General features: G+C 46.5%; 1 protein-coding gene and 1 long non-coding RNA gene across 8 annotated transcripts in view; one reads left to right on the top strand and one right to left on the bottom strand.

Annotated features, from left to right (window-relative positions):
* Positions 1-6,819: 6,819 nt before the first annotated feature.
* tmtc4 (transmembrane O-mannosyltransferase targeting cadherins 4) lies at positions 6,820-14,741 on the top strand. Of its 5 annotated transcripts, none has more exons than XM_055504786.1 (19): positions 6,853-6,876; positions 7,240-7,318; positions 7,424-7,627; positions 7,737-7,852; positions 7,954-8,170; positions 9,238-9,322; positions 9,470-9,570; positions 10,065-10,157; positions 10,338-10,499; positions 10,794-10,996; positions 11,158-11,332; positions 11,685-11,816; positions 11,909-11,988; positions 12,065-12,172; positions 12,249-12,390; positions 12,477-12,591; positions 14,085-14,197; positions 14,303-14,372; positions 14,473-14,741. In XM_055504786.1, exons 3-19 carry the CDS (start codon positions 7,466-7,468, stop codon positions 14,619-14,621), a joined length of 2,223 nt encoding a protein of 740 aa, XP_055360761.1. In that variant the 5' UTR covers positions 6,853-6,876; positions 7,240-7,318; positions 7,424-7,465; the 3' UTR covers positions 14,622-14,741. The 5 variants fall into 5 exon arrangements, with proteins under 5 accessions (XP_028992866.1, XP_028992864.1, XP_055360762.1 ...); XM_029137032.2 differs by lacking the exon at positions 6,853-6,876 and adding an exon at positions 6,884-6,911; XM_029137033.3 differs by lacking the exon at positions 7,240-7,318 and having other exon boundaries at positions 6,820-6,876.
* Positions 10,033-17,987, bottom strand: part of LOC114846734 (uncharacterized) — a 94,939-nt gene continuing 86,984 nt past the window's right edge. For all 3 annotated transcript variants that reach the window (XR_008693348.1, XR_003784105.3, XR_005897137.2), the window contains one exon: positions 10,033-11,024. This is a non-coding gene — a long non-coding RNA (uncharacterized LOC114846734). The remainder of the gene's footprint in view (positions 11,025-17,987) is intronic.

Here is a 17,987-nt window from a genome sequence, read left to right on the forward strand (position 1 = left end):
CTTCATCTCATTGTTACTGCTATGGATGATGGCTAATTTTAGAGTAAATGTGCTCTTAATAACCAGACCTACGCGTTGAATTGCATCTCACCAACAATAATTACATGTCTGTTATATCTAAGACATGCCAGACTCTGCTCTGCTTTCCGCTGCTCTTCCTTCCTTACGTGGCTGTGGCCACTGGGTGCAACTTCTTCTGCTTTTTCACTTTAACAGCAGGAGCACCCATGCATCCGCGGCGTGGCCCATTTTTAAGTGGATCGGTGAAGGGCACGACATCTGCAGCATCTATCACTCTGCACGGGCCTCGCTGGCTGACTGTGCCCCTGATTCTCATGGCTTCTCTTCGAGGACCTGCGTCGTCCTCCTGGTTATTTACAGGACGAAGGCAGATCGCTTTGGGAACAAAACTGAGGAGCTGCCACGGAGAATAAATGAACATGATGCTGTGTGTGGTTATGCAAGTGGAGAGGGGAATGACTCCTCACATGTAGCGTGACAGTTACTTGCCCTGTGTACAGTAACATGACTGTAGGCTAAGCTCCTGACTGTACCCGGGACACTAATGACTCATAAAGCCTCACTGTCACCTCAACTTGACAAATGGCAAATGTCAGTGGCATATTCTCCTGGTAGGCATAATTTTATTAAGTGCAAATATCACTGTGCTCCTTAGGAGACACTCAAAGGTTAGACCAGCAGCTGCAGCGGTTTCATGTGCATTAGCTGGATTTTGCAGCTAGTCAAGCTCCCCCGAGTTGATGGACACGGCCAGCCAAGCATGAGGAGGGATGCTCTAACCAAATGCAATAAGGAGAAGCTTGGGCTGAGATCATGTTTATTTAAAAGCCCGGGACAATAACCTAATAGACCACAGTAAGGTGAGCGTCAGGGGAGGAACCAGAGGAACAAACTGCGGTGAAATGAGAGGCTGGTGGCAGATAGGCGGCCGGATAATTTTTCCCCATTTATTGGCTGTGGTAATTTGTTGACTCAGTCATCCATGCACAGTCTTTATGTTTAATGCAGGCCTCTGGAGAGGAAAAGGGGGTGCAGGGAGGGGAGGGTGGAATGGAAAGCCAGGCGATAGGGGGTTAGGGGCTACCCTGAGAGATTAGCCTCCACCTCTCTGTGTGAGAACTGGAGCTGGATGAATATCAATCTAAAAACAGGCCTCAAATGCTAATGGGGGACTTCACACCTGCCAAATAATTGATGGGACCACTCTAGAATTTACCGTTCACATTCTGTCCCAAAGCGTTTCTGACCTCATAGCCGGTGTATATATGATTTAAACATTGGGTGGCACGTAATAAGTAACGTGATGATGGAGTGTGGCTCGTTCTCCTTAACTCCCGGTTCAATGTCAACCAGCTGTCACATGTGCGTCTGGAGTTTGACATTTGCTGCGGTCTGACACCCGTCGCCCTCGCCCAGCTGTTAGCGGCGCGCCTGCCCCGACCCGGCCCTCCAAAGGGTCGCAACCGTGTGGACAAACATTGGTGGCCCACTGCAGGCAACGGCTTCCCGCGATTCCCATTTACAGAGAGCGTTCTCGCTGTCGGTTCTACTTAGAGGCCTGGGAACGGCCCCCAGACCTCAACACCTACCCGCCAACACGCACGCCTATAGACTATATTTAGTGTCTCGGCCTGCAGCCACACTGTGAGGTTTCACAGCAAATAAGTGTGGAAGTTTGTGAAAACCGTGACAGATGTTTAGACCTACTTCCAAACGTTCTTTGTGGAGGGAACAGACAACTAGAACTGTGGAGAACTTGAGGAGAACCACAGCAGGAACCTTTCAGCTGTTGGATCCTCCTGAATGTTAAACAAAGATTGAGCCTCTCCTGAGTATAGAATGAAGAAACTATCCATCTTAAATGGAGCCTGATGTTCATCTCAGAGGAACTGGAGACCGGTCCTAATCTTGTGTGTGAAACATCTGCGTCCCTCCGTCAGCCTCCTCCGCTGCCTCTGGAGGACGCAGGCACAGATCTCCGTGACCCCAGCTGGCGCCGTCCAGCTCCCCGGGCCGTTCCTCTGGGTTCGGATCCCCCGCACGTGTGCGCGCGCGACTCCCCGGCCACTTCCCAGGACCGTTCCCCAGCGCTCGCTCCACCGGCGCTGTCACAGGGCGATGTGACGGGTTGTCAATCACGCGAGGCCCGCGGCGCCACGGCGTTCGAGGGGAAGCACCAACGGAGACGGCGACAGTACAGGACGGATCGGCCGAAGCACCGCCGGGTCTCCACATCCCGTGGTTTTTTTACAGACCCCCTCTGGCCACTCGAGCCTCCATCCATTCCCTTGCTCTGACTCCTGACCCCTGTAAGAAGGAGACCCAGTAGGGGTCACGTGCAGACAAAATGCTGGGCCGCGCCCTCGGAGCCGTTCCCGGGATGTGGATGGCGCGAACCTCCGCCGCCACTCGGTGCCCAGGGGGCTCCGCTGTACAATAGACTAGCTGGGTGCTGCCACTCTTCCACTGCGAGCTGTGATGTGTTATGATGGCTCTGTCACGCTGACAGGCAGGACCGCAGACACCTGTGGAGGTACCAGATACAGCTGATGGAATTGGACAGGACTTAATCTCTGTCTCCGTCTGAAGGGACTGGCGATGACAGCAGGTGTTGTTGGGAGTTTATGTGATTTTTAACCGGATTTGTCTTTGTTGGCAGGAATTTTGATTTCATTTTTAAACGACTTAAAACACACCGATTTACTATCTCACTTCATCCTCATTCTGAATTCCAGGCCTCAGAGACGACCAAAGCCAAAAGCCGGACCTTTACTTTAAAACGTGCCGTACGTAATAAATGCAGAGCCTGATGGAGGCGACGTGTTCGGTCCCAGATGTGACACTTGTGATGCACCGTATACATACCACATAAGTAATCAATGTAGGAGTGGGAACCACATAAGCAGAAATGTGCGGCTGTGCCATCACAGCAAAATGTAAATGTGGCGAGAACAAACGTCCGCCTGCAGAGGTTCTCGATGGGGACTCTGTGATGGACACCGGTCTCCCGGGTCTTCATCTTGATGTGAAAGCCCGCGTCGCGGCGGATCGCCATCTCTTGGGCCCCATGTGGAGAACAAAGGAGTCTCTCAGCACCGGCCATCAGAAACGGCAAAAGAACCGTATTCTCGCACACAAAATGAAGGAAACCACGTTACCGAGCGCGTTGCTGCCTCAGCCCACACTCATGAGCCCGCTCATCAATGTAAGGCCTCCATAATATGAACCTTTATGTCCATTTACAGGTTTTTACGTGTTATGTGCTATCTGAAAGTGACGCTAATGGCTGCTGAGGTTTGTCTACGTTTCTTGCTGAAATGAGATAGTTTTGAATTAAGGAGCAGGGGCCGTTTTCTCCTCTCTGCTTCTCTGACGTGCCGTCAGTCTAACGAAGCCAAAAACTTTACTCATACTTTGCCGCATTCCTTCTTTAGGAACAAATGGACTTTGTTTTACAGTAAGATGCTTACTTTGCACTTATGCATCATTATTATAATGTGTCATCCCGTCCCACTCTTCTGTAGGCTTTGGGTATTAGCCACCATCTTAGCTCTTTAAGTGCTGGTTCCTTTGCTTCTGCCTGCTGTGCTTCCCCTCATTAATGCAACGCCAGCTCCATCACCATCTTCTGTGGAGGCGCTTGCCTCATACAGGCCACAGAACTCTGACAAGGATGAAATTGTTGGCTTTCACACCTAATTAAAGTGTAGATGACTGTACTGATGTCATTATTTTACAAGACAAGGCTTTGAGTGTAAGTGGCCGCGCTTAAGGTCGGCGGATTGATCTCATGCGCTCGGCTTTTCATCATCACTCATCAGGTAGCTTCATCTGCCAGAGCCTGGACGTCTGTTTACTCTGCTGCAAAGGACTGGGAGGACACAGTATAAGTATACAGTATGAGATGGTAATTTACTGCTGATAGCTCTAAACTTATTACAAGTTGAAATGCTAGCAGGCAACATTTCATTCAGCTGGATGTTCGTTTTTCCTGCAACAAGCTTGTTATATACAGTATATTAACTTCCTGTATGTGTGTGTGTGTGTGTGTGTGTGTGTGTGTGTGTGTGTGTGTGTGTGTGTGTGTGTGTGTGTGTGTGTGTGTGTGTTGAGCTGAGAGATGAGCACTCAGGCATATAGAAGGAATGGGTAAAAATAGGCTCCGTGTCTGAGTTTGGTGGCTTCATCTCGAAGCCTTGTGTGGCTCCACACACGTTGCGTTGCTGTGTGTGGATTTTGTGCGCCGGATGACAAAAGGTGAGCGAATTAGCAGTTCTTACGTACAGGTTGTCAGGGGAGCTTTCGAAGGGCCTTGAACATCAGCATCTCCTGATGTAGAGCTTGGAAGTGCTTGAAACAACCTTTGATTTTCCATGTGAAGTCCCCGCGGCTCAGCTCAACTGCGAAGCGATTTGGATTCAGCACCTTTGAGGCGAGCGTTTCAAAAGGAGTGGGTTCAACTCCGCCGCATCAATAGTCGCTTACAAGAACTTTAGAGGAGATGAAACTGTACAACGATACAATGGTGTCTTTAAGGATAAGTTTGGTTAGAGTGGTATTAAGAAACTTTTGATCACAAAAGCTGAGGCGCACCAGCTTTATCAAACTAATGAGTGAAAAGCGCCCTTTAAAGAGCAGCAGGCAGGCCGCGTGACAAGTGATTACTCAGTACCTGGCTTACAGTCAATTACGTCTCGCTCACCTTTGTTGTAGATGTTTGCTCCTGCCTCGGCACCCAGACAAAAATAGGAATGTTCAAATCCAGCGACTTTAATGGAAAACAGGGTCCTTGGCTTTTGAAATACAGTAGGAAGACAACTTAGGCATTAGCAAGCAGAATAAGTGAGAGCACATTAGAATTAAATGAAAGCAGACTCAGAGGTGGGCGGACGTCTGCCTGGACCGGCTGGGGAGAGAGAAGAACCAAGAACCATGACAAAAGAGCAACAGGCAGACAAAGACAAAAGACAAACACAGAACCTTTTTGTGTTGGCTCTAAAAAAACACACATCACCCCAGAGGCTCTCATTTATTTCCTTGTACATCTGTGTAACTGGTCTAAAAATATAAACTTTGAATGTTAATCGTTAACATTGTCTTCAATGAACTGTGATCAGAGCAGCTGTGATTAACAGCGACTGATGAAAAACACATGCAGGCCGCGTCGCTCCTCTCGGCGCGTCGCGCGGCGCTCACCCGTTTCTTCACTTTCACGCCGTTTGACCCTGACCTTTCCTCGCTGCTGTGGCTCTGTGTCAAGGCTGCGCACAATCAACGTCTGTCACCTTCTGTGCGGTGACAAAGACAGAGGAGCCTCCCTGACGGGGTCTCCACTGGCGGCCCTGTCTCCCTGCATTTGGGCCACTCGATCTTCCATTGATACTGTGATACGGGCACATCCTCCCTCATTAGCTCCCCAGCTCTGCCCTGACCAACCCACTGGAAGTGATGCTAATAACAGGAATTCCTGGTGACTGACATGGGTGAAGAAACCGGAGACGATACCCATACTTCATGCATTTTGCATGGACTGGTAATTAGGCAAAGTTGGGTGCACTAAATGCCTCCTACATGTATGCATATGACTGGAACACTTGTAATGTCAAGGCCAGATGTTCAAACTGGGTAAATATGAACTAAGATCTGAACATTTATGAAGGGAACGTATCAGTGATGGTAATGTAAGCTGTGATTCTCCAGTTCTGAAGCTTGGCCTTAATTATCTGCGCTTTCCTCCTGAATAAGTGTCTTCTTCTCTAACCAACCTTAAGGCCATCTCGTTGCCCTGGGCCCCTGGCTTCAGCCATTAGGGAGATTCCCTGTCTTCCTTAAGCAATGACAGGTGAAATGAAGCACAAAATCCCAGAGCCTGGCGTACGGGCCTCTCAACCACAGCCTCGCTAATTCTAACAGACGCTCGGCCCACTATTAACACGTCTTTTCACCAATATAGCTCATGACAGAAAACAGATTAGCATTGGACCACAGCCACACATTGATAAAGAGATGTAGAATTCAGAGCATAAGTACCTGAACACTTACATATTGAACATATTAGTACTGAATACGCATTGTTAACATGCTGGTGGAGGCATGTTTCTTCATCATATTAAATGACTTCTGAGATTTAGACTACGTCCTCCTATACGTATAGACTTTATTGGCATTTATTAGAATAAGAAGATTAAAAGTGTACAGTTTAGCAATGGATTAGATCACAGGTGCCTTTCTTAAACAGTGACTTTTCTCGCAGGCGTCTTAAGATACCACATCCACACATGCAGCTGTAAGGTTTGCTGTGTCTTGTTTTACAAAGGGCTGTAGAAGCAGAGGTATCATTTGCACTGGGAATCCACCCCTGCATCAGTGTCATGTTCACATTTTTCAGAATGATTTTATATAGAAAACACACGTGAAGCAAAACAAAGCCCTTTGCCCCAACACTAGTCAAGCTGTTATAATAACAAACCGTTATGTCGCCTTGCTCTCTGAACTTGACAGCACCAAATTTAATGTGAGAATCTGTAAAAAGGGCTGCTGCTCCCATCCAGTCAAGGTGTGATTGTGCTATAAACAAGTCAAGAACAATCAATAACTGGATTATAACACGTCAGAGGTATTAAAAAATGGACTTGTGAAAAAAAAAACGTGTCTAAAATTAGCCAAAGTTATAAAAGCTGATGACTACATATTTATTTTAAATAATTTTACTGTAGCTGAATCCAGCTGATAATGTGAAGTTCGTGAGGTCTGGTTTTCAGTTAAACCGGGCTATAACGCTGAGCAAGTTTTCAGCCATTGGGTGCAAGTGAACACGTGACACTGACGTCAGCCAGGAAGTGTTTCACCCTGAGCGTGGGTACTTGTTTACAGTTGTCTGTCGGCACCGCGTAAGGATTGTTTTGCATGAATAAAAAATATTGACATTTTTGAGAAAACTAGTTAAACGGAGAGCGCGTGATATCTGCGTAGCTACTACTGTGTGCCGGGCATGTTTATGCCGCATAATAACGACAGTAGCACGGCATGCTAAAGTTAACGTTGTGCTTTCCTAGCTTGCTGAAGTTCGTCGCGTTACATCGCCTCATCTAATCGTATCTGACAGTGAAATTATTTGACCTCTCCGTATATAAGTGTAACGTGAATTGCAACCATGGTTTGTGCATAAGTCCGCTGGCTTTTCCTAAATGAACATTTACTTATGTTTGCCAACCTTAGTTAGCTAACTAGCAAAGACGCTAACATGGGGCTTAGTGAAGACAGGTGACTTCTCGTAACGCGTCTCTAAAAAGATAAGGTAACGACCAACCCATTTATTATTTATCAGCCTTTACAATCCACGAACGAATACGGTTGTATTTATATCACCTGCCACTGCCTGTTTGTGCTTCCTTCCTTGTAGGGACCAGATATTTTTGCAGAATGACCAAAGACCCACTGCATCATGGCATTACCAGATGTTTACTGGGATCACCAGATACCCCTGCCAAAGCTCACCCCGGTCCAGGCCAAGGTCACTGTTGCCCTGGTGGCACTCCTGTGCTTCATTAACAGCTACGATGGGGAGTTTGTGTTTGATGATTCAGAAGCGATTGTCAACAATAAGGTAGATATTTCTAAAGCACAAAAATATCTATGTAGCAAATATTTAGCATTTTATGTCAGTTGTAATGAATGAGAGATTCTACTGACAGCTGTTTGTGTTTGTATTGTAGGACTTGAAACCGACAACTCCTTTGAACAACATCTGGAGCAATGACTTCTGGGGAAGCAATCTGAGTAGCAACTCTAGTCACAAATCCTACCGACCTCTCACTGTCCTTACTTTTAGGTAGGGCATACTGTTCATTCTGTGACCTACACAATAATGTAAAACCTTGGCAGTAAAAATCTGTTGTGATCAGATATTGTTAACAGTTATTGCTGTTGCAGGCTCAACTACCTCGTGGCAGGAGGCCTGCACCCTGTTGGCTTCCATGTGCTGAACATTGTCCTCCATGCTGTCATATCTGCCCTTATGATTGATGTGTTTGCCATTCTGATTGGTGGGTTGGCCTATGATGAGAAGGGTGTGATATTTAACCACGCTCCCAAGACCTCTCTTCTTGCTGCCCTGTTCTTTGCTGCACATCCAGTTCACACAGAAAGTGTAAGTAGAGTTCAAGGTCAACTCCATAAAGTCTGAATTGTTTTTGCTATCACGTTTTTTATTTACAGTGCTAAAGGGGTGAAATAGTTGCATTTGTGTGTACATATTTTCTAATTTCTTTTTGTGCATCACTATAAACAACAGTGCCAGGTTTTTATAGGGAGTTTCACATTATTGTGTGGACAACAACAAATACAGGCTTCAAAACAGTGTTCCCATAATTATCTGGATTTCCACAACATGAATGAGACACAACAGGAAAAACTGTTAGATGCGTGGATGTACTCACACACTGAGTGAGCCAACACAGCAGAAAGCATTATCTCTAATTTTTCTAACCATTATAAGAAGTGTTACATGAATTTTGCTGTATTGTGCAAAGTTTTACAGTGTGTGAAGTGAACCCCGTTTTCCTGGGTGCATTCGACCATTGATGGGGCTACATTATTCTTTGTGATATTTGACTACAAAAAAAGTTTTCTTAACAACATGCAGCACTGCAATGTGGCATCTTGGCATAACAGTCCAGAGGTTTTAATACTAAACATGCAGTGGTTCCATGCCAAGAACAAAAGCCCTGTCTCAGCTGGGAGTGCAGGGCCAGGGTATGTGTGGTAGCGCGACCTCACTGTTAGCTGAGCTGGGAGGCTTATTGACCTGCCAGCATATGTGTGTTTGCTGTAAAGCCTGGCTGGAAGGCAGCAATTCCCCCTCTCCATTCTCTTTAATCATTCAGGGCAAGGACTGGGTGAAACCTGGGGGGTGGCAGGCAGGCAGACTGTTGGCTTAGGCCTGCTGTATGTATCAAAGCAGGCAACCCCAGGATGCCAACCATACTGTACCCACACACTGTATAGAACACACACACCAACAGGCCACAGTGGTAATGAGAGATTCTTCTTACCTCTCATAACAAGGTTCCAGTTGTAACCGGATGCACAATGCAAAACAGTAGGTTATGCAAAAGATATGAAATATAATTTATGAAAGGAGGTATATTTACATGTCTTTCTTCTGCCTAATATATGACATCAATAACTCTCTTGCCATTTCTCTGTCCTAATAAGGTGGCTGGGATAGTGGGCCGTGCAGACCTGTTATGTGCGCTGTTTTTCCAGCTGTCTTTCCTCACCTATTGCAAAGCTTTCAGAGGTTTGTAGTACTCCTAATACACACTGTACACACACTGTACACACACTGTACACAAGAGAGGAGATTCTGCTAAGTTTGAAATCCATCGGTTTGAACATTACATTTTAACACTAACTGTGCATGGTGGTCTTGGCTTTATGTTTTCAGGGAGCGCCAGAAATGACAGGTTTTCTGTCCAGTGGGTTGTGGTTAGCCTCACGCTGTGTGCTGCAGCGATGCTCTGTAAAGAACAAGGCATCACGGTCCTGGTATGAAGTCTTTTTGTAAAATCATTTTAAAGTGTTCCGCTAAAAACAAGGCTTCAAAGTGAGACTTTATCTGTGATACGCAATAATAACCCCAGCTTGTGCCTTTCATGTATTACCGTTCATCTGATGCGCAAAGATAGCTCGCTGACGATCCCGAAATCAGTTCTTGATGATCCTTGAAATGTGAGCGTTTGACAGCACTCACCCAAAAAGGCATGTCAGGAATCTTCATAGACGTTCCTTTTAGTCCAGTTTGAAAAATAATCAAATCTAGTCCACAACAAACTTGTTTTATTAGCTTCTCAGGTGGTGCAACTTTTCAAGTTGGAGTATTTTGAGAATCAGTATCTGTAGCTAAAACAGTGCACATTTGAGTTTGGTTCTTATTACTGCTTCCATGGAAAACATGTACATGCATGAGTAGATCTGTTGTGTTGTTAATATACATATAGATCTTAGATGTAATTTTTTTTTCTTTTTCCATTTCCCCTCAGGGTGTGAACGCAGCCTTTGATGTCCTTGTGATCTGTAATGTAAATGTGTATGAACTCAGCCAGAGGCTGCTCCTTAGGAAGAATCCACTTGATGTGAGTTCCAGTTTTTATACCCTCCCCCTCCATTCTGTCATAAATTATTAAATTAAACCTTATGATATGATTAATGTCAAATCACATACTTTGTGTATGTATAGTAATGAATGTCATTGCACTGTGCTCAGCATAGCGCAGATGTGTATATGACAAGCTGTAGTATGTTTTTTCTGACAGGTATGTGAAATGTTGCGAACCGGATTACTTACACGTCTGACCCTCATGGGTCTCGGAGGACTCTTAATGCTCTATGCACGCTGGAGGATCATGGGAACAGGACCCCCGGCATTCACTGAAGTAGACAACCCGGCCTCTTTTGCAGATAATTTGTTCCTTAGAGTGAGTAACAATTGCTTTTATGGGATAATTAAATCTGAGACGCCACATTTAATGACACATTACAGATATACAAGACTTCATCCTGATTTCTTCAGTTGGGCTCTATTCAATTATGAATCAGCTTTATTGAGGAATATTAATCTTGAACATGGTTTGTGCCTAATATATTCATCAATTTTAAACATTGATTGACTTTGAACCAACATTTGAAATGCTCCTACTCTCTCGCCCTTCCCTCCTCTCTCCCCCTCCCTCTCTCACTCTGTGCTCCTCCTGTTCCCCTTTGATTGGCAGATAGTGAACTATAATTACTACTACTCTCTGAATGCGTGGTTGCTGCTGTGTCCCTGGTGGCTGTGTTTCGATTGGTCCATGGGCTGCGTGCCACTCATTAGGTCGCCGGCGGATTGGCGGATGGTGTGGCTGCTGCTGATGTGGTGCATCCTGATAGGCTTGGTAGGCCAAGCCTTATGCTCACAGGACAGCCAGAGAAGGAGGTAAGAGAGCAGAGCCATCTCGCACTCGCTGTGAATGAGATGAAGAGCATGTTGGCATCTCCAAACTTGCACTTGAATTTTAATATTGTATTATGTATACTCCAGTCTCACAGTTCCTGTACATATTATATTTCTCTCTGTCCTTCTCCTCTCCTTGCCAGGACACTGACCTTGGGTCTGGTGCTGCTGTTGGTCCCCTTCCTGCCAGCTTCTAACATGTTTTTCCGAGTGGGCTTTGTCATTGCTGAAAGAGTGCTCTATCTGTCTTCAGCTGGCTACTGTCTACTGCTGGCCTACTCTCTGGGGCACTGCTGCTACTGCTGGACCAGATACAGGGTAGGACTAAATCATATTAAAACCGTAACCAACTGTGTGGTGCTAGTGGGCCCCCTGATCACTGTCCCCGTACTTTCCCACAATAAAACCTATGACCTCTCTATTTCTGCAGCCACACTGGGCTGAACCACCTGTTCATGCAGCTTAGATGCTTCAGTGACCCTGTGATGCAAAGTAGGGACAGACGCAGACAATGAGAGCTGACTAATATTAAAGGATGTCACACGCATATGGTGCAGACATGTCACAAACATACATTTGTAGGCTATTCACTCCCAGTCGCAGAGACTTTATTTTTAAACTCAAGGCTAGTAATGAGTCACGGTCTGTGTTGTCATCTTCTGTGTTCCAGAAGCTGCTGTGTGCGTCGGTGTTTGCACTGCTGTGTGTGTATGTAGCTCGCTGCGCTCTCCGCAGTCACCAGTGGCGGACAGAGCAAAGCCTCTTCTCCAGTGCCCTGTCTGTCTGTCCTCTCAATGCCAAGGTCAAGCTCTACCCAGTGCTTGTTGCATGTGTGAGTACGCTTTCCAGTCTCCATGTGGACAATAACTTATGTGTTGATGACTGATCCCTCAGGTGCATTATAATGTTGGAAAAAACCTGGCTGACAAGGGAAACAGCACTGCTGCTATTAGATATTACAGAGAGGCAGTCAGGTATGTCTCACAAACACTAGCGATTCAATCTTGTGTTAACAAAGGAGCAGGATGCTACCTTTCCTGTGACTTTCAGGCTTCATCCCACCTACGTCCATGCCATGAATAACCTGGGGAACATCCTGAAGGAGCGGAATGAGCTGATTGAGGCAGAGCAGCTTTTGTCTAAAGCCGTGTCTATTCAGTATGTTGCCTTGCACAAATACAGCACTGTTATCATTTATTTGGCCTTTAACACTGAAAGCTATAACCTATCGCAGGCCAGACTTTGCTGCAGCTTGGATGAACCTGGGGATTGTTCAGAACAGCCTCCAGAAGTTTGATGAAGCAGAGCAGAGCTATTGGAGCGCTATACGCTTCCGAAAGAAATATCCGGACTGCTACTATAACCTGGGACGCTTGGTGAGTGTTCAGTGAGACCCAACAAGAGGGAAGTCAGATGGAAAAAATTCAGAAGATTCAGTTTTATTTTCCCTGTTTGTTGTGAGTATGCTGACCAGAACAGACACGTGGACGCCCTGAACGCATGGAGGAATGCAACCGTGCTAAAACCCGACCACAGCCTGGCCTGGAACAACATGGTCATTTTGCTAGACAACACTGGTAATAACACATTCACTGCACTTTATAGTACTAGTCATTTTGTCTCGTTTTAATATAATCATGCCAAAATAAACTATTTTAATAATAATGACCCATTTTTGAATTGGGTTTTGTAAATTTTTTTTTAGTTTGTAAGACTCTCTGTTTTCATTTCAGCACTGATAGCCAAAAAACTGTGTTGTTCTTCCAGAAAGGCAGGAAATCTAAATGACCAACAAGATTAGACCGGAAGAGCAGGAATCAGCAATGCTTGAAATTTATGTATTAAAGCTTTGTGTTGTGAGTTTTGAAGGCACTCTTCCCTGCCGTGTGGAGAATGCTCTGATTTCCAAACGCTCGAGCCGTTTTGTCAGAAGCCGCTCCCACGGGGGCGGAGTCTCCCAGGAGGGCACTGGAACTGTCCAATCAGAGCCCAGTATGCTCCTGATCAAACGTGAGCAAGCACAGCCGGAACAGCGCCCCCTCAGAGTCCCCCCACCGCATTTGTTCCCCAAATCTGACAGAAATAATTCTACCCCTCTCCCCAGCTCCCATCCAAACCAAAAACGAGAAAAGAAGAACAATAGGTGTCATTTTCAAATAGCAAGAAAACAGGAATACTTTTTTCTCTTTGGTGTCCACCCCCCTTTCTCATTGTTTTGATCATTACACAAACAAAAGACATAATCAGTGTAGATTCAGGCAGATACGCTCAGACACAGTGACACACAGTCACATGTTGGCACGCTGTGTCTGAAGGGCACAGGCCATGACTCAGGACATGGCTGTCATTGTCTGTCTGACTGTCTCTCTGCCTCTTTCTCCCTTCCTGGCCAGACATCAGACGGGTCTGTGACAGAGATCAATAACCCAGTGGGCCTTGTATTCAACCTTAATTAGGAGACTAAACCGCTCTTCCATGTGTGGAGAAGGAAAAACTCCGCTCCAGACACCGCTGACAGATAAAGCAAGCAGTCAGTCCCTGTACACTTCAGAAGGAACACGTCTGTGTTATCAGTATATATCTTATGATCAATTTAAAGCAGATGCATGTCTGTGTAAAATCAAATGCCTGGTGAGTGATACATATTGTACATGGTATGTATGTATAAATCACAAGAAATAGATGGGTACTGGAATGCAGGTGAAGCGTTTCCTGGTACTGAGACATTAGGTAAATGTCATAAATAACCCCCCCTTGTCAGGCTTAGAGCCCCTTGTGTGGGTATTGACCAGATCAGTAAGGTCCCATCTGTCTCACACGAAGGATGTGTGTGTCTGGAGTATTTGCTGTTTATATGTCAGAATGTTACTTAATCCTTCAGATATGAGTAAATGCAACGTTTCATTCTTCTTTCCTACTTGGAGGAAATAAATTGATGGATAAGTTGGTGAAGATATGAGGGAGAATTAGAAGAAATCCTCAGGAATTCATAAATACATGTAATTGTACATGTGCATGTGTTTCTGTTTGTCTCTGAGCATCAACACTGTTTTGCATTTCTGTCTTTGAGGTAACTTGGGTCAAGCGGAGCTGATTGGTCGGGAGGCTCTGAAGCTCCTCCCTAATGACCACACGATCATGTTTTCATTGGCTAACGTCCTGGGGAAATTACAGAAATACAAAGTGAGTGAACACGGAATAAACACTGGAACTCATAATTATTGTGACTGTTGATTCCATTCATTAGTGTTTAGTGTTCTGTAGAGTTTGTTTTGTTTATTTCCTAAGGAGTCAGAGGGCTTTTTCCTTCATGCTCTTCGCATCAACCCAAATGCTGCTAGTTGCCATGGCAATTTAGGTAAAGCTGATACAACCTTGGTGTATATTTTTACTAAGCAGTAATTAATAAATGAACACTTGTCTTCCCTAACTGTGCTCCTGTGTTTTCCTCCTTTCAGCTGTTCTGTATCATCGCTGGGGGAAGCTGGAGCTGGCAAAGAAACACTATGAGCTGTCTCTAACGTTGGACCCCGAAGCTCCCGGGACCAGGGACAACTACAACATGCTGCGACGCAAACTGGACCAGCTTAAACGCAGCACACCCTGAGGGAGCCCGCCGGGACCCCCGCCTGTCGCAAGGCAAATTGTCCCATTGTTTCCATTTGGTATGATTTTATCTCACTGGTTCTGGCTTTGTACCATTTGCAAATAAAGACCATGATCTGTGCACGAGCCTCTACTTTTGTTCCACGTTCCACTGCTTAAAAAAGGGAAAACGAACATACTAGGTTTAATGTGTGAGTTGTCTGGTGCAGGTCTGCTCTGCGCCCCATTTGAAGGCCATGTGGACGTGACACTTGATGAGCCCCGTCCTCTTTGCATCGCTGGCCCTGTGTTGTGTCAGCTGGACACTGCAGCATGTGTGTGTCAGTGCAGACACACGTGTTGGCCCGCTTTCTAAATGCTGCAGGTTTGGACTCATTTTGATCATTAGATCATCCTTTATTTGAGTAGGAAAAACATGACTCTGACTATCAATAGCAGGCTTCATCTGGTAAGTGTTGACCACTGTTGGGCAGTGATATCATGTTAGCTTTTTTAATACCCTCATCTCTTTGTTCCTGAGTGGGATGACACTCTGAAGTTCAAAACGCCCGTCTGCCGCCCCTCTCCTCCTCCAGCCTCTGTAGTTAATGGGAGAAAGGTGTTTATGCTGGGAAGTTTTCTGAAGTGTCCAAAAGGAGCCGAGGGGTCAGGCGAGACAGGAAACCCGCGGCCGGTGCTGTATGAAAACAGCTCTATAGCACAGAGCCTTCAAAGGGAGATGGCGGATGATCTCCCCGGGGACCGCGCGCGCACTCACGCACACACGGACGCCCGCGAGCGCAGGGCTCGCGCGTCTCAAGGAAGGCTGCCAAGGGAAAAGGGTGACCCCGGTGTGAGACATCAGTCAACAAGTGTGCACCCGGGGTCAAAGTTCAACGCACTTCTATTTTTTCACCTGCATCCTACGGCTCGCAGGAAACTTTTGAAGCTCTGGCCCGTTGGTATGGCTTTGCTTTAGGCTCCTTAGTTTGTTTACACATACAGTACAATGCACCAGTTGATACTTTGATGCTGGGAAGATGTTACTGATACACACATCGGGGGGTTGCACCAGCACACACGACCATCGGCGTCCTCTGTATATGACCTCCTAAGCATGCCACTAATATAACATTGCAATTTCCTTCTCGGTGACTTTGTTTTTATTTTCGCTGCTTTGATGTAAAGAGTCGGTGGCAGACATTTGCACAAGCACAACAAACAGCCGATGGACACGCGGCACATTCGGGGTATTGTGTTGTTGGAGATAAAGCTTGTGGGGAAAAAAGAAAGAAGTCTGGTGTAAAGGTCAGCGTGGTGAAAGGGTTTTATGCTAATGTAGACAAATGTAGACAGAACAACATCAAAAAGGTCTGGATAGTGACATTTAAGACTAAAAGCTTCCCCTTTATATTTTTTGTAACACGCAGCGCTGCTGATATACAGTTGGCTACAATACCATCAGCTTCTGCTTTATGTACTTATGGATCCTTCCTCTGCTTTCTGTGTGATCCCTTTATTCAGTGCCTGCAGCTGACTCTCTGGCTGCACAGCTGTGCTGGCACATCAGTAGGGGAGCCCACTTTTATCATAATCATTCTTTGAATACCTTTCATTATCATAAAATATGTGAGTATTAAAGGGATGGATTCACCGGCCCCACCAACGTCTTCATTATCCATTCTGACTGACAAAAACCTGCTGTCCTAGGGAGTGACATTAATAAAAGATGGAACAGCGCTGCCGTATGAAGTCCTCCCCTTGTTCTCCTGGTTTCACTGTACACCTCTTACCTGCTTGGATGCTCCGTCGCCACGATAATGAAATCAAGTCCGGCGCGAGCCGCCTTCGTGGCGTTCTAATAATCACGCTGCCGAGTTTTGATCAGCCTAATCAATGGATTCAGGAGGATGGCGCCTGATTCGCTCCCGGTCAAAACAATTCAGAAGTCTGTAACGTTAAATTCTGCGAGACGTTGCGTTTTGTTTTACAAAGAAAAAAACAAAACAAAACGCTGTCATCTTTTTGTTGCAACAAAACAGGAGAACAGGAAGCAGGGGATCACTAATTTGAACCCACTGGGGGTGTTTTGGAACAGCAGGTGTGCTATTTTGCATTTGATAAGCACCAACCCCCCAACAAAATAAAGAAGCAGTGGGTTTATTGCGGCCGCTTCATGGAAACGTCCACGACAGAAACAAAGCGGCGGCGGCGCCGGTCGGTCCAGAACCGAGCTCACTGAGCTCGGGCCACGGCCGCTGGACTTCATAGCGTGACAGACACTGTGTGGATCCGCTGACAGACTTCCCATCCGTGTGACAGGATGCGATCCCTGTGATGTGTCCACCCTTCCTACCCCCCAAGCACAACAACCCTAATGGGCTGTGATGGGCACCTCCATCGTGCCTGTCTAATTGATGTAAATACTGTGCATTTGAACCTGCCGTCCTCTCCGCCGTCCCAGCCGGCCCCTCCCTCTGTTCCTTATAACAGTAGGGGTCAGAGGTGAGGCCGACTGAGTGATCATTAGAATGGCAGTCCTTATTAGAGGAGCAGCTTGTCTGACAACCCGTGCGCGTCCTGGAGAGGGACCCACCCTGTCCGCTTCATCTAGATCATATTACATGACACGACCTGCGAGCGGATGCTGGCGACGCGCCGCGGCGCGGCGGGGCCGCCGGGGCGCGCTGGCCTTTTCCGAGGGGTCCCCTCGCCTGTCACGGCCCCTTCCCGACGCCGCCCTGTCCGACGGGCTCGGATGCACTCTGTCATTTTAAGGAGGGCCACTGTCGGCGGGCGCGGAGCGCGGCGCGTCCACGCGCCCTGGCATTTGCAGCGGCCGAGCGTCCCGCCTGCCCTCTGGAGAGGCCGCCGTGTCGCCGCCACTGATTAATAGTTAGAGATGGGCTATAAAACGTCCAGAGTGACCAGATGCTAGCCAGGGCCTCGCACAACTGATATAATGGACATAGTCTGCCAATTTGGCTGCTTCACAAAAGCTGGAAGTTCCCCAAGATTGATTCTGCGTCTATGTAGCGGTGCCCTGGGGGCTGAATGTTGAGGATGCTTTGCACTCTTTGCACTCTATTATCTTCAGCTGAGAAAAGCACAACGGATGATCACAGATAGGATCATGGAAATAGCACATATACTTACCGACATTTGCATGCAACAGTGTAAGTTTAAGCTGATTTCAGGTCATTTTATTATTTCGTGAGTCAAAGGCGGGGGGGGGAGGAGGAACCCTCACAGGCTGTTTAGCAAAACAAAATGAAGCAGCTAGACCCTTATTGAAAAATATAGTGCAGCGAGATGGAAATTTATTAACTGGCACCAGTTAATGTGTGCATTATTCATTTCTGGAGAGCATGAAAAATGATCTAAAGAG

This window comes from Betta splendens, chromosome 21 (assembly GCF_900634795.4).
Source record: "Betta splendens chromosome 21, fBetSpl5.4, whole genome shotgun sequence".
NCBI lineage: Eukaryota > Metazoa > Chordata > Actinopteri > Anabantiformes > Osphronemidae > Betta > Betta splendens.

What these genes read in the sequence shown, in the direction of transcription:
- tmtc4 (XM_029137033.3), top strand. Translation starts at nt 7,466, where the DNA reads ATGGCATTACCAGATGTTTACTGGGATCACCAGATACCCCTGCCAAAG. An exon ending in GGAAATTACAGAAATACAAA is followed by an intron (nt 14,198 to 14,302) that starts GTGAGTGAACAC and finishes TTATTTCCTAAG; the next exon opens with GAGTCAGAGGGCTTTTTCCT. An exon ending in TAGTTGCCATGGCAATTTAG is followed by an intron (nt 14,373 to 14,472) that starts GTAAAGCTGATA and finishes TCCTCCTTTCAG; the next exon opens with CTGTTCTGTATCATCGCTGG.